At 39.2% G+C, this 15,122-nt stretch overlaps 1 protein-coding gene across 1 annotated transcript in view; it reads left to right on the forward strand.

Annotated features, from left to right (window-relative positions):
- SLIT3 (slit homolog 3 (Drosophila)) overlaps positions 1 to 15,122 on the forward strand; it is a gene marked incomplete at its 5' end in the record, with an annotated part of 473,057 nt that overhangs the window by 331,879 nt on the left and 126,056 nt on the right. The window contains 2 exons of the mRNA XM_009890879.1: positions 1,532 to 1,675; positions 4,342 to 4,505. Of these exons, the coding sequence (XP_009889181.1) occupies positions 1,532 to 1,675; positions 4,342 to 4,505 (308 nt within the window). The remainder of the gene's footprint in view (positions 1 to 1,531; positions 1,676 to 4,341; positions 4,506 to 15,122) is intronic.

Here is a 15,122-nt window from a genome sequence, read left to right on the forward strand (position 1 = left end):
TTGTCCTGTTGTCTGTAGTGGTGTATGTGCCGTTTGTTGAGAATGGAAGCTCCCTGTGCTATTAGAGGTCTGTTTAAGATGGTGTATTTGCTTGCTGAGGAATGGAGGATGTGTTTTCCTTTGTACCTATAAATGCATTTGTCTTCTGATTTACTATTAGTGTGGTGCCTCATAGAGAGCCACAATGGTGCAATATTAAGCCCTTCAAACTCATTGACAAAGTAGCAAGCATTTTGTGACCAAGAGAGCTGAGTTAACAGCATGTATTGTTTGCAACGTAGCATTTTTCACAGGCTGATACTAGTCAAAGGATGTGGATTTTGCCTTTTGTAAGAAGACTGGGTCATTTCCTGCCTGTTTTCCTTCAAATACCACGTATGCAGATGACAATGACAATTTAAGTGTTCTCGTGTTTGGTTGTCTCAGAGGCAGATCCAGCTCGTGGTTGGGATTGTATATGCTTGTTATATGTGACAGAACGCTGGCTGGATAATCTAAGAGAACTTGCACAAGTACTATCCAAGATTTTCTGGCTGAATTGATTAGTTCTGCCAACTAGCTGCTGTGTAGCTGTGCAAAATCTATATCTTAAAAAGGGATGTAGATTGCCTTTGTGCTACTTTTCCACAAGGCTGCTGTGTAGCTGTGCAAAATCTGTATCTTAAAAAGGGAGATTGCCTTTGTGCTACTTTTCCACAACTGCCCAGGAATCTGGTGGAACTGGAATGGAGTAGGTCTGTAGCATCGCAGGACAATGGAGGTTGGAAGGGAGCTCAGGTGATCACTAACCAATGAGCCTGGAGAACCCTTGCTCAAAGCCAAGCCACCTTATTGGGTCAGAGCAGGTTGCTCATGGCTTTATTTGGTTTCATCTCAAAAACCTCCAACGATGGAGGCTGCACAGCTCCTCTGAGCAACCTGGTCCACTGCTTTACTACCTTTAGGTACAAACTGAGCGTGCTTTTCCGTAAGTTTTAATCGAGCCCCTCTGAGGAGAATCATGTTATCTTTCCTTCCATGGTCAAATTAACGCTGCACTGCTTATCAAAAGATGTCACATTTCCAGAATTTCAGTTAGACTTAAGACAGCTGCTCATAGAGAAAATTGGAGGGGGGGAAAAAAAAAAAGATGGTTCTCCTTGTAGACTTAGTGTATGAGTGTGTGCATGGCACAGCAAGGTGGGCAGTATTTGCCATTTCTATGTATATTAAGCTGGAGACTTCTTTAAATATTTGTGTAGAATTTTGAACAAATTGGGGGGGTAGGACTGGGCATACAAAAAATAAATAAATCCTTAACTATTTTAAGATAGCTAACACTGTTATATGTCTGTATATTCCCCAAATATGAGAGTACTAATTTTGACTGTTTTTTTCACCTTTTTAAGATAACAGGCAAATGAAGACCTTTAAACGTGGGCTGGCTTTGGTGACTGGGTTAATACTTTTTTAGATTTAGCCCCAAAGTTCAGTCTATCTTTATTTGATTATTACAAGATTAATGAATTATAAACCTTTCCTCTGTTTTCAGGCTTCTCAATGCCAATAAGATCAACTGCCTGAGGGTAAACACGTTCCAAGGTCTGCATAATCTCAAACTGCTATCTCTTTATGACAACAAACTGCAGACCATCAGCAAGGGGCTCTTTGCACCTCTCCGATCGATCCAGACTCTGTGAGTATGCAAGCATATCATAAATGATAGCTCTCTTTTTTTCCCCCCAAGATGTTGCTGGTCTTTGCAAAGGCAAAATGTCTGACGTTAAGACCATTTGGAAGAGACCCCAAGGTAGTAGCCTCTCCTTTTCTGGCAGAAGTAAAAGGAGCAGGAAGGAGAAGTACTGCATAAATTCAGGACAGCTAGCTATCGATGCAGAGATGCAGCCTGCCCTAGTGACTTAAATGTCATAAGTGTATTAAGCTCCCAGAGTAATTCATTCATACTCTTTGTTGGGAAGATAATATGTGAATTTGACTCTGTACAGTATATGAACAGTAGATTCTATTAAAACCATTGCCTAACAGTTTTTAATGAAGTAGTGAATTGGCATGTCTCCTTACTGGATCTGCGTCCTACTGTACAGTTTGTGACGTCTGAAACCATATTTCAGCTTACATTCCACTTAAGGGAAGTGATATATTGTATTATTTGATCCATTATGAAAATCCACTAAACATTTTCTGAGAGTCTTTGAATGGGATGCATTAAGAGAAGGGGGATCAGAAGCAAAAGTATAGAAATGACTCAATATTTTACAGAAGAAGGTTTCATCCTAAAGCTGTGAGTAGTAAGATAATAAGGTAAATAGTACTCCTTCAGAGCTGGAGTTGGCAGCCTGATATAAATGAAAAACAAGGAAGAACCCCCTAACCCAATATTGTGTGTGTGTTTCTATATATTTATGCGTGCATATATAGATATAAAGCTCTGTATGTTTATATAGTATGTAAGTATATGTATTTCCAGTATTAAAATATATATCTGTATGTAATATATACACATACTGGCATATATACGCGCATTATATACGTACATACTTACACATACTATAGTACTGGAAATGTATGTATACACATGCACATATATCTATTTTAATACTAGAAATGCATTGGCCAAATTAGTCTTGTAAATGTTTTAGTTCGTATAAAAATGAACTAATAGAGATGATTTCTAGCAGCAGGGTATCTGCTATCTCCTCAGGCAGCCACAAGCACAACCTTAATTCCCAGCAGATACTTGGCCAGTATGTATTGCTCCAAACCATTAAGACATTAGAATAATCATGTGCAGATGCCCCCCAGTCCTGCCTCCCCACCTCTACCGTGCATTCTTCTGCTGCAAGATGCTATGTACGTACACAGATATGTAAACAAGGGCGACAGACAAAGTTCATTTACAGAGGTATATAAGATTTGTCAAGTTAAACAACAGGCAATATCCTGAAGGTATGAAAATTTCTCCTTGGTTTTATTGGCACTCCTGGTGGCTGTTACTTAGAATGGACTTGTTGCTTTGCACCGAAACACTTCCATTAAATGTTTTGATTCATTCTCCCATTTTTAGTGCCCCAAGTGATTGTCGTTTTCTGCCTTTTGTCTAGAGCTACAAAACCAATCCCACATCCTGTTTCTGTATGCTTGTTTGTTCTTTGGACGTTTGACACCAGGAATGGCTCTACTACAACAGTAATCTTTAGTTTCTTCAGGCACTTTCTGCTATGTACGCTTTCAGTTCCCACTCCTTGTCAGCCCTTGCCCTGTTGTATTTTATACTTATTCTGTTAAGTGACAGTTCAGAAATATAACTGCAAACAGAAAAGAAATGAAGTTTCTACAGGTGGAAAAAACACACTAACAGTAACAGAGCAGAGTTCTTGTGAGGCTATAAATTTACACTTCTCTCCAAACCAAATTTAAACATCTGTCTTTTTTTAAACTGTCTTTGCAGTTATTGCAGAGCCGTGTCCTGCTCCTTTGGAAGTTAGAGGGACTGATGCAACTTAACTTAACTGAGATCAGAATCAGGCTCTGAGAAAGACCTGACTAATTCTCCTGATATGGTGCTCAACTTTGTCAAGCAGAATGCATCATAACAGCCACAGGGAAATGCTGTTTCTCTCTGAGATCCTACATCAGATTTCTATTGGCAACGTCTAAATATTCTATTAAAATCAGCGCTATAAAACCTATTTCCAATTGTGTGGGATATACGTTGTGCAAATTCTGGTGAAGAACAGAGTCAAGTTCTAGCTTGCATGAACAGTTCAGTCTCAAAAATAAAAATTTTTGGTCCTGGAAAAAATATGCATAAGGGGAATACTATTATGCGTGATGAGTATATGCAAATATCAATTTCACTCTTGAGAAAAGACCTCTGGATCACTTCTGGTTTTGCCCACAGATCCAAGGCACTTTACTAATTCACATTTTGATCCCTAGGAAGCTGAGCTTGCCAATAAAATTTCTTTTAAGCCAGGATACAAAATGATGTTCAGGTCAGGTGCATCTGAAAAGGGGCATTTCTCTCAAAAGGCAGCATATCAGCCTCTCAGGAGAAAACACTGGACTTTGTAGACAGGAGGTCTGTGTCCTTTAAAGCAGGCTTTACTATCTTAATTTTTGTTTCCTCTTGAAAGGACTTGCAACAGGCTTAATGAGCTATGAAATGTGATAGCTCACAGAATTCTCCCATTCATGTGCAGCTCTGTGTGGTTTCCGCCAGGCCTGGGTTTTTGGAAGCTTATTCAATTACTCTACTCTTCAGGTTTGCGTTTGTGAAAAACAGTGATGGAGTACAGTGTCACAGGTCACTTCTGATTAAACATCCCATCCTTCTCGCAGACATTTAGCTCAGAACCCATTTGTGTGCGACTGCCATTTGAAGTGGCTGGCTGATTACCTGCAGGATAATCCGATAGAAACCAGCGGCGCTCGATGCAGCAATCCGCGTCGCCTTGCCAACAAACGAATCAGCCAGATCAAGAGCAAGAAGTTCCGCTGCTCAGGTAATTCATTTATCCAGGCTGTACTGCACTTTCAATTCAGAAATAAGCAGGTCCAGAGAGCCTACTAATCGAATCTGCAGGACAGTGTTTGCTATAATGGATATTATGGAGCATCTTTATAAATTAAATTTGGAAAATTCAGTTAGTTCTCCAGAAAGCCAATTACCTTATGGATTAAAAAAAAAAAAAAGAGGAAAGAAAAAAGAAAAGGAAAAAAAAAAGGGGCAGTCTATAGCTGTCTTTTGTGTGTCTCTTTAAAACAAAGAAAAGAAAAAAAGAGAAAAGCTTGTAACATTTAATTCTAATGAATTACTAGGTTATAAAATGTCTAAGGAAAACAATGAAGATGTATATGAATCCATGTGGCAAATGTCATATTTTGAAGGGGTGGAAGGTGGCTGGATCGTCATTTGTATTCAGGCAGAACTGTTGTTGACCTTAATGAGAGCTGAGCTCCAGTAAGTTCTCAGACTTTTGGTTTTAGTAAGTTTTGAATCAAAACTTGCATCATCGTTTAGGCAAAGATTTTGTGTTGTGAGCTAGATGGAAAAATGTTTCCACCTGAAAATAACCTCCAAAGTTATATAAACACCTATTTCTCAACCCTATCCATTCTTTGTTTATGGTCCAGCTGTCAGTAAAAGGACATTTATTGCCTTACACAGCACAACTAACCCAGACTGCTTCTTCATGTGGTTTTTCTATTGGTTACATGTATTTTAGATTACTGCATTTCTGTATACTGTAAAGACAAGCAGGTTTCAGTGAGCAAATCTATTAGTGTGTACTGAGAAGAAAAATGACTGTTATTGATGGAGTACCTTGCAGTGTTTTCTATAAAAATTACTATGATTTTTGTCTTTTTCTTCTGAAAAAAAAAAAAACCTAAAACCATGATTAATTGGGTTCCTGGTGGTAAAAGATTAATGACTCTAGATGGGGATGCAGCATGAAACTGAATGGCAGCAGCCCAAAACAAGCCGTTGTGCTTTGTGTATCTCTGCAAGCAATATGCTGAGCTAAACCTTCTCTTTATGGGGAAAATAAAATAAAGATAGCTTCATTTGCAGTCAGGTTTTCTTGGGCATGCTTGTTAAAGTCAAATCACTTGTGATTCAAGCCACAAAATTTATAACCAAGACTGAAATTGTAACATACTTTTATCTACGTTTTGGGGTTGTGTCCATCGTAGTAACAAGATAATTAGTCAGTAATATTCATATTTAAAGAAATTGGAAATGAAAATGCATAAATATAATTTAGAAAGGAAAGCAGGCTGCAGAAACAGATCAGCTTAAATCTGTACCCAATTTGCCATTGTTATTTTCTTCTGCTCTTATTAATAGGCTAGAGACATTAATGTTATGTATGTGCATGCATGCCTTGAACAATGGTACAGGCTATTGGGTAAGGCAGACACCATCTGATATCACTTACAAAAGGTCGTAGCTAAGAAGAGCAACAATGCAGAACGCAGTACCTGGTGATGTTGAGAATAATATTTTGTGTGAGTTCTTATCTTGGGGGTCCTTTCCTTGAGGCATTAGGCTGTTTTTCCCTTGGTCTCCAGTTCTACGAGTATATCAAAACCACATGGAAAAGGCATAAACCTGACTTATGAAGGAGGAGAGCAGGGATTGTACAGCTTCAGAACAAAGATTTCAGCTGGATGAAAACTAATTCTATTCAAAAGCTCAATAGAGAAGATATCCTTGCCTGTAGAGTTTCCAGATGGCGATGAGATACATTGAACTCGACTCACTGTCTGCTCACATGAGACGGGGGGAACGTCTAATGGTTTAGAAGAATCTTAGTTTGTAAATCAATCCAGAGAACAGACATCCTTGGCACCTGTTCTGCTCAAGTTGTCCCTTTGAATCATGGCTGCTTCAGACTTGGCATTTAGCAGAAATTTTCCATGTTTTCATTTGGAGGAATATGTTTCATCCCTGGATTTAATGCAGCACGTCTCTGTGCAGAAAAGTCCATGAGGTATGAATCTCCATCATTCAAAGTCAGACTGTTGAGCAGTGCTTTGTGTTACTCAGGGATGAGCCTGCACAATCCCACTGGGATGGCAACGCTTAGTAACGTGTCAGTGTCCTTGCTGGCTGTGGGATTCTCCCCGTCTAGTTTGTACATCTTTTGTTCAGTGTTTGAGAAAAGAATTTTTTATTTAAAATCCTTTTGTAAATGTGCATCTCTTTTCTCAAAGGGTTTTTGTTTCGGGATCCTGATATTTTCATGTAGTTTGTTTAATACATTTAGTACATGTCAATGGTCAGAAAGATGGTTTTGTGTGGGAAAACACAGTCAATATGAGGGGTTGGTTAAGGAAGCAATGTGAGGGATTTTATCCTGACCTGGTCTTTGGCCTTTGAGAAGTGATGAAGATGCACAGAAAGAGTGAGCTCTGTGGGAGTAAAGGTTCTCAGACAGTGTCAGGATCGCACCCATGAATAGTTCAACTTAGGTGAGCTTAATACTTTGACATTAGGGAAAGGACCAGTTCTGAAGTCATAAAATTCTAAGGTGGTCCTGAAGCAATCTGTGTGTTTCCACATTCATTTGGATTCTACAAAGTATCATAAAGGGGACTGTCAGGAAGGACCTGGCATGAGAAAAAATGTAATTGTTCAGTAAATTAAGAGAAGATAGGGAAGTGGGTTTTGTATGAGGATAGGAGAGAGGAGTGGTTAGCAGAAATGGGGAAGATGTTTGCAGTTTCATCAGTCTGAAATGGTGGAGGAACATCAAGAGAGTAATGTCAAGAGGACACATTCAGAGATGCAGATGGGCTAAATAGAACTGTATTTGATTAATTAAATGAAACTGTGAAGACAAAACTATGCAGCGTAGCAAAAAATATAAATAAAATCTAGAAAACTTCCTTCTGCATATTGTTTCCTTCAGTTTTCATTCCAGCTCCCAAACATCCTTTTAAATAGTATTTAGCAAGAAGAATTTGCCTTCTTTTTTTAACTTCTTCTCGAGGCACATTTCCCAGATGCTTTTCCTCCCTGGACCAAATGACTTGAGCTTTTACTAATAATGATGGAGCAGCATCTGCAAAGGTTATGAGTGGCCATAGGAAGGAGATTCTGTGCAACAGGTAGATAATGTGCATAATTCTTTTTAAAAGGAGAATTGGAAGCATTATAGCATGAAATGAAGGAACAGCAGGGAAAGGGGCATGTTTTTGCCTGGGGCTGTGAGACAGGCAAAGCTGTTGAATATACTATCAAATATGTTTAAGCCTCAGATTGCAATAGATACTATTTCCTGTGTTTTTCTGCCTTCCATTTAATGCGATGCACCAAAAAATAATAAACCTTCCCCTTGCTCAAGTCTCTCCCCACAGCTATAGAATCTGAGACTAAAAAAGGTTTTTCTTGAAGGAGAAATTGGAGGAACAGGCTGTGGCTAATTCTCTCTTCTGTTTAGCAAAGGGAAATACTGTCATGTCAGTGGCAACAGTAAAATTCTGACGATCATTTTCTTTTCGGCTGCATCTGCCCACTATGACCACCTCAGGATCCAATAGTACTTGCCAGCCATAGGTCACTGCAGGCTCCCATTCTTAGGAAAAAAGAACAACAAAAATCTTCTGCCCAGTAGCATTTGATTAAGTTCACTACACAGCAGTTTTGGTTTCTAAAGCAGCACTGGGCTTTAGGAGGAAGGGAAATGAATCTATGAGCAGATTGTGTTGTCTCTGTGGTAGCTTATTGTCACTTCAAGAGTTGGCAGGCTCCTTAGTTGCTGTGTGACACTGTGTATGAAATAGCTTTTGCAGAGAGCTGCCCTTGTATTCAGCTGTATGTCTTTTTTCCCTGTGATATGTTTGCATTTTCAGTATATTGTGTATTTCAAAAGCGATGAAAGTTCCACCTGCTGTACTGACACAAACCATTTCTGCTAATGATCAAAGCCTATGTATATCTACAAGCATCACATCACGGAAAGCTTTTTATCTTCTAATCCTTAGAAATATGAATCTTACAAATATGGTTGCTATTTTAAATACTATGAAGTAAACCTGTCTTCCTGCTTCCTCTTGCATTGGGGCATGCATTGTATCTAACTTGACTTTAATTAGTTACTTCAGTTCCAGATAGTGCTATACAAATCAAAAGCACGGGGAATAGTAGGAGGAGGACAATGAACGAACTGCCAGCACAATTCTCTCCTTTTTGGATGCTGCTCCTTGTTAACCCAACCCAAATCAAAGTCAGCCTCTGTGGTACATACATATCTAGAGCTTGTATGCTTAGGGCTAGTGTCATAGCTCTTGTGTTAGTAGATCGTAACGTAGTTGCTGTTTGTTCACTAATAATTTTTGAAGGCATTTGATAAAACTGCTTCTTAATAATTGCAGTTTTCCTCTTAATTCTTTATGTGTCTTTTCCAATGTCTGTCTTCGTACGTATTCACCTTTCTTGGGTTACCTATCTACTTTGGAACAGAGTTCCTATTACTTGTGATCACCTGAAATTTCTTTCTCTCTTCTCTGCGTTGTTTCAGCCTTAGAAGCATAGAATTGCAATGGATGGAGTGTTCTCAGTCAGGAGAACACAGGCTGCACATCGGGGCGTTTTGTCAGGTCCCTGTGGCTGTTCATGTTTCCTGTCCCTTGGTCTCCCTAGGTTATCCCCTTCTCTGCTCTTACTGACATGTAAACACTATTTAAGCTCTTTGAGCTCTCAAAATGAAAGATGCAGTGTATTGTTACTCCTCAACCAGTGTTTAAAAGTCACCAAAGGCAAGTGGATTTAATCCAGATTTTACATAATTTATCTAATTGAAACACTCTCCAGTTGTTCCTGTAGTTTGCCAATCACTCTGATGACAACTTTGCAAATTCCTGCCCTTTTTAGTAAGCAAATGGTCATTTACAGACTATGTATGTATTTATATTCCTGCCCTTAGCATTTTCTGTTTGATAAAAAGCACTGATATCCACCTGCCCTTGTCTGCCTTGTTACAGTGCTGCAGTGACATGTGCTTGGGGATTCGCGATTATGCCTGCCCTTAGCGTTCTGGTTTCCAGCAGTTCCTGCCCAAGCTTGTAGGTTTGTCCATGCTGGAGGTGACAGTGGGGGGGCAGCCCTGCACAGGATGCTCTAGGCCTGGTCACGTTTGCGGTAAATCTTGACTGAGGTCAGGCTCAAGCACTTTTGCTCACCAGGGCTTTTGCTTGAGCAGAGTGAGGGACAGGAATATGAAAAATTGCCTATGATATGGACAACTGGAAAATTAACTGCATTCGGTTTGCTTTCTGTAGGGCTTTTTTTTGTCTTTTGTGTCTTTTGTTTTGTTTTTATTCAGTTAAATGCTGTGTGTTCTACCCTTTTTTTTCCCCTGAAAGACACAAAGACTCAGCAAAATTACCTTCAGAAACTCTGAACTTAGCAAAACTGAGGATATGCATTTGTTGTGCATGAGAATAATTCTATCTGAGTGGGAGGTTGTTCAACAGCAACAAATCACGTGCAGATTAAATCCTAGACTGAATTCATAATTATGAACCTAAAGTCTTCATCGTACACTGTAACTGAGTATATTTGAGCTTTGGTTTGCATTAAATTTTTCTGAAGTTGAAGTCATTAGAGAACACAACACAACTGCTATGGCTACTGGTAATAGAGCTAAATTCCTTTGTACTGTAGAAATGTTCCTGTTGAAAAAGTAATTTGGCTGTACTGTACATTGATTATAGCCCTCCCTTTTCTGTAAATCTTTGATAGAAATTCAGATCTTTATGTTAACATTTGTGTCGGTTACCCTAACCCTTCACTAGCTTGCGATGAACACTATGATGATGGTTTCCTGCACTGCAGTAGGGGAAAGTAGGCAGAAGGGAAACCATTTTCCTCAAGGAAGCATAAGCTTAACATAGAGCAGGTGGGTCTGTTTGGCAGACAGTATGGTTCTTAATAAGAAAGTAAATTGACGTGTCCCAGTTAAAAAGTTTATTTTAAGGCTGTGCCTCATTTTATTTTTAAGGTGAAGTAGTCTTCAGAAACACTAAACATCTGAACTGCTTTGTTACCAGCCAACATCCTTACTTGCAATTAGAGTAAAGTGGCAATGAAAAGAGGTAGAATGAATGTTGAGTCACAGATGCATCCATATCACTTAAGCATCCGAATAACATAGTTGTCCTAGAATTCCCCATGTGGGCAGCATACAGAGCAATATAGATTCCTCACTTGAGATCTGAGTTGTCCTCTGGAGGTGTCTTCATTAGCAATGGCAGAAAGCTGAGTGATTACTCTTGTAACTCAGATACTGCAAAAACTAAGGTGGGACAAACTTTGTTCTCTTCTCGCACATTCCCATTGCGTGTGTTGAGATTCAGCTGAGCAACACTTACCAGAGATGCAAAGTTAGCACTTTTTTGTGTGTATAACGGTCACTTCAATAGGATAAAGAAAATAATTGGAGAGGCATGAAGAGAGCTAGTCAGCTAAAACCAGTACAAGAAAGTTTGAACCTGCTATTGGACAATAAATTTTCATTTGACTATTCTGAGACTTGCAGCAATCTCCTGAGGTATTACAGCTTGATGGGACAGTTAAAAATAGGGTCCTATATACAAATTCTTAGCAAACTGCAGATTCAGTGACTGATAAATAGATCTTAGATTACCAGAAGTGAATTAACAGTAGGAGTGAACCATACAATGCTGCTTGGATGTAGAGTATATCTGAAGGGTGGGGTTTTTCATGAAAACTGGCAAATATCTAGAGATATGATAATTCTTTTTTCAAGTTTTTTTCCAAACATTTATGCAGAATGATCTTATGTACATCCAGAGGCTTATGAAATATTTTTTTAATATAATTTACAAAATAGTGTGCTTCCCTGTAAAAAAAAAAAAAAAAAAAAAAAAGGAGGAGGCTATGTTCCTGCACATTTTTTGCAATAGTCTACAGCGACCAGAAAGGCCAGAATGTGCCTGAGGAGTATTTTGCCTCTCATGTATTCTAGGGACATAAATTAGGGTTTTGGCAGACTTTTCTTTGTGTTCTGGTACCTCTTGTTCATTGTAGTTGATGATTAGCTTAGGCAGTTATTGTAAGTGATGTTTAATTAGTGCAGCAGAGGAATAGAGACTTATTCAAAACATTCTCTTGGGGCTTCTCAGGAAGACGTTTGCAGTTCTCCGACTGCATTTGTTTCCAGTAGGACTGAAAGAGTTGGCACTAAAATGACTGACCTTATTACAGATATTCCACTTAACACTGAAAATCAGTATATAATGTAAAAGTCTTTGGAAGATACAAACTATTACTTCTCATTTCTTAACAGAGTACTGGGGATAAATTTATTTGAAGAGCCAAAGCCAGAATTGCTCCATTATTAAATCGGTGTAGGAATAAGGATATGGAACTCTGCATCCTTCTTCGCTAGAGCCATGCAAAGTTATTGGTGGGAATGTTAGTTGTAGGTATTTCAGCAAGGGGGTGTGGATTCCAGGTTACGCATACTTTGAAGGATCATGGAAGAAAATTAATGCCTCTTTGTGCAATGTTGCATGAGTCACAAAAAAAAAATGAATAATCTAATTTTTGCATCAGTTAGGACTCTGGCTAGTCTGGCATCTTGTGGGGATTGAAGGTTTATTGTGTCAGGTTCCCCTAAAAAGCTGCTTTGGTTTCTTTCTTAGATTGTAAAGGTAAACGGTAAACCGAATTGTCTGATTTTCATTGCTGTGTGCAAACCCACAGTATGGGGTGACTAAGTTAACACGAGTTATTTTTTGGAGTTCCCAAGTAAATGTACGTTGACTTTCTGTGTAATAATGCTGGTTCACAGCAAAATGGTGAAGCAGAGCCCCTTGCTGTATTATCTGTCATCTCTGCTCGAGTACTTGCATTGTTCTCCATGTAGGCAATGAATAATCTGCTTGATGCTGACTTTGTTTTTTGGACAATGCAAACCTTTTACTAAAGAAAGTTGTATTTTTTTTAAAAAGCACAAGCACTGACCTTCACTGAAGTCCAGCAAAATGTTCTGAGCAGTTGCAGAGGACAGCCACTTCCTCTCTCGTTCGTGAAGCCTGCAAGAACATTTGAAATGTGACTTTCAAAAGCACTCTCCACTGGCATAGCTCTGCAGACATTCAAGTCAATGGGAGTTTTATTTCAGTGGGAGCAGTCAAGCCAAAACTGAATGCCCTACTTTATGTGTCAAAGTTGCAGGAATGAGTTGCGAGTAGTAAAGTTGTTTGAAATAATCCAGGATGTCGGAACAAGAATGCTTCTGTCAGCAAATCATGTCCAAAACCCAACAAATATTATGCCAAGAAAGAGAATAACAAAATACTCCTGTTTGCCTTAATATGTCTGTATTAGCACGAGTGCTACCTTGCTGTAAAGTGCAGTTGAAATAAAAAAAAAAAAAAAGAAAGGCCGCTGGGAGCTGAAATCAGGCTCAAGGGGAGCTTGGGGAGCATTTAATCCCAGAGCTTGGCCACCAGCTCAGAATCTGCTATTATTAATATGAGCTGCGGTATTTCTAAGATTGCGTTTAATTAAATGGATCAAACCAAAATGGCGTTTATACTGAAAGGCGACACCAGGAGAGAGTAAGTAGCTAATAATGAGCAGCGTAGATTGGGCATTCAATATATGGTGAGAGATGAACGTCCTTCCTGGAAGGAGCTGTTTGCGGTCCTTTGGTAGTACTTTCTGTCATACTAGTTCTGTCTCTGAATTCGCCTGGGCTCTGTTCTTGTACACTAACCCCAATTGTGCTCCAGGGTGTTCCTGCAGTTGTAGTGTAAAGGATGACCTCTTGTATCCAGCACCTTTTTGCATGGGTGGAGTGGAGAGCAGCTCTCCGTGAACCTTCAGCTTGTGCTTCTCCATGCTGCTTCCTCTCAACGCTCTTCTCTCTTTGGCGCTGCCTAACTCTGACTCTGGCTGTTCATGGGGTTTTCCTTTGTGCTTGATCTAACCATGTGGTAGAACAATACAAATTGAACATGGTTCTGTCAAGCACCATGGAAGGCTGCATACTCCCTGCCGCATGGCATGCTGGGATACTTCTGCTGTTTTCAGAAGCATCAAAAGGTGAGAGATTCCCCTTTTCTCACAGGAAAAATGAAAAAGGTGAAGTGTTGCTTAACCAGACTCCCAGGCACTGCAGGGGGGAGCCCTAGTGATGTTTGCGACGGACTTTCCAGAGGGCTTGCATGCAGAATAACCATTTCTAAGAAATTAATCTATTTAATTGCTCTTAGAATGAAGAAGCTAGGCATCCTGTTGATTAATATGATTCAAGGGTGATTCCAGCCATGCCTACAGAGATGAAAAACCATTTTTGTCTTCTTACCTTATAAATAATATAAGCTACATCTCTCTATTTGACCTGTCCAGTGAGTCCTTCTACTTGAGGTACACTTTGGGTGCCGTTTCTGTAACAAGATGACTGCTACTTAATGAAACTTTGGACCTAATCTGAGCAATCTTAATGTGCTGGCATTTCATTATGAAGGAAGTATACTGCAAAAGAACTCCAGAAGAGTCTGCAAAGCATTATCTTTTATGTCTTGAACTGACATGGATAACATGGCCTGTATGAAAACTGTCATCCAATAGTTACATAGCAGAAAGCTGAGTCAGCATATCCAAATGAGCCATTTTAGCTTTCAAAGCTTAGATAAGAACTTTAACATACTTCGGCCTAACTTCCCCCCGTGTAGAGATAATTACACCTATTCATAAAGGACTTTGAGACCCTCATATGGAAGTTTTCTTACATGGAAATACTGCCTCATCTTGTGCATTTGTTACATATCTGTTGTGGAGCCATCAGAAGAAGGACAACTGAGATTCTTAGATTTTAGCTGTAATTACTGATAAGAATTAATACTACCGAGTGAAATTATGACAAACAATGTACCTCCTTTTTTTTCCTGACAACCTATGAGAATTGTGATCTAGTGGTTACACGAAGAAGTGAGTGTCGGGATTCCTGGGTTTTTTGTCCAAGTTTTAGACCAAGTGATCTCTGTGATCATATTTTTGGTGCCAAATTTGAGGCAGCTGGATTTATCTTTTCTAGAATGAATATATCAGTTCAGTATTCCAGCCCCTGTTGAGACAGCTTGATTTTTTCCAGAACAGATCATCCAGCACTCCTTTTAAGTCCTTTGGGCAAAGCTAAGTTTTAAAAACTGAAATCAGGTTTGCTAAACAATGCTAAAAAGAAGAACAGACAAAAAGGTATTTGTCTCTATTGCTTAATTTCTCCATGCTGGTATTAGAAAGGCACCTAAAATTTTTGAGCACTTGGAAATGTGGTGTTTCTTTGTCTCAATACTGCTGTTTTGTAGAATGGCATGTGTGTTTGTTTAATGATACTGAGGAATTACAATGCCCTGGTACCTGATAGTGGTGTCACATCACCTCAATTGAACACAGGCCTTGCTGTTGCCTTGGCTACTCATTTTACAGCAAACTTAATTCCTTTTTATTTTGAAAATTACTGGAAACTCCCAGGTCATGTTTTACATTCAACCAAGCTTCACAGCGTTCTCAGCTACAGTGCACACATGCTTTCAGGTATAATAAAATGACCAAATGGCTGGTCTGGAATAGTAAAATG

The sequence above is a fragment of the Charadrius vociferus genome, unplaced genomic scaffold (genome assembly GCF_000708025.1).
Source record: "Charadrius vociferus isolate BGI_N301 unplaced genomic scaffold, ASM70802v2 scaffold108, whole genome shotgun sequence".
Classification (NCBI taxonomy): Eukaryota; Metazoa; Chordata; class Aves; order Charadriiformes; family Charadriidae; genus Charadrius; species Charadrius vociferus.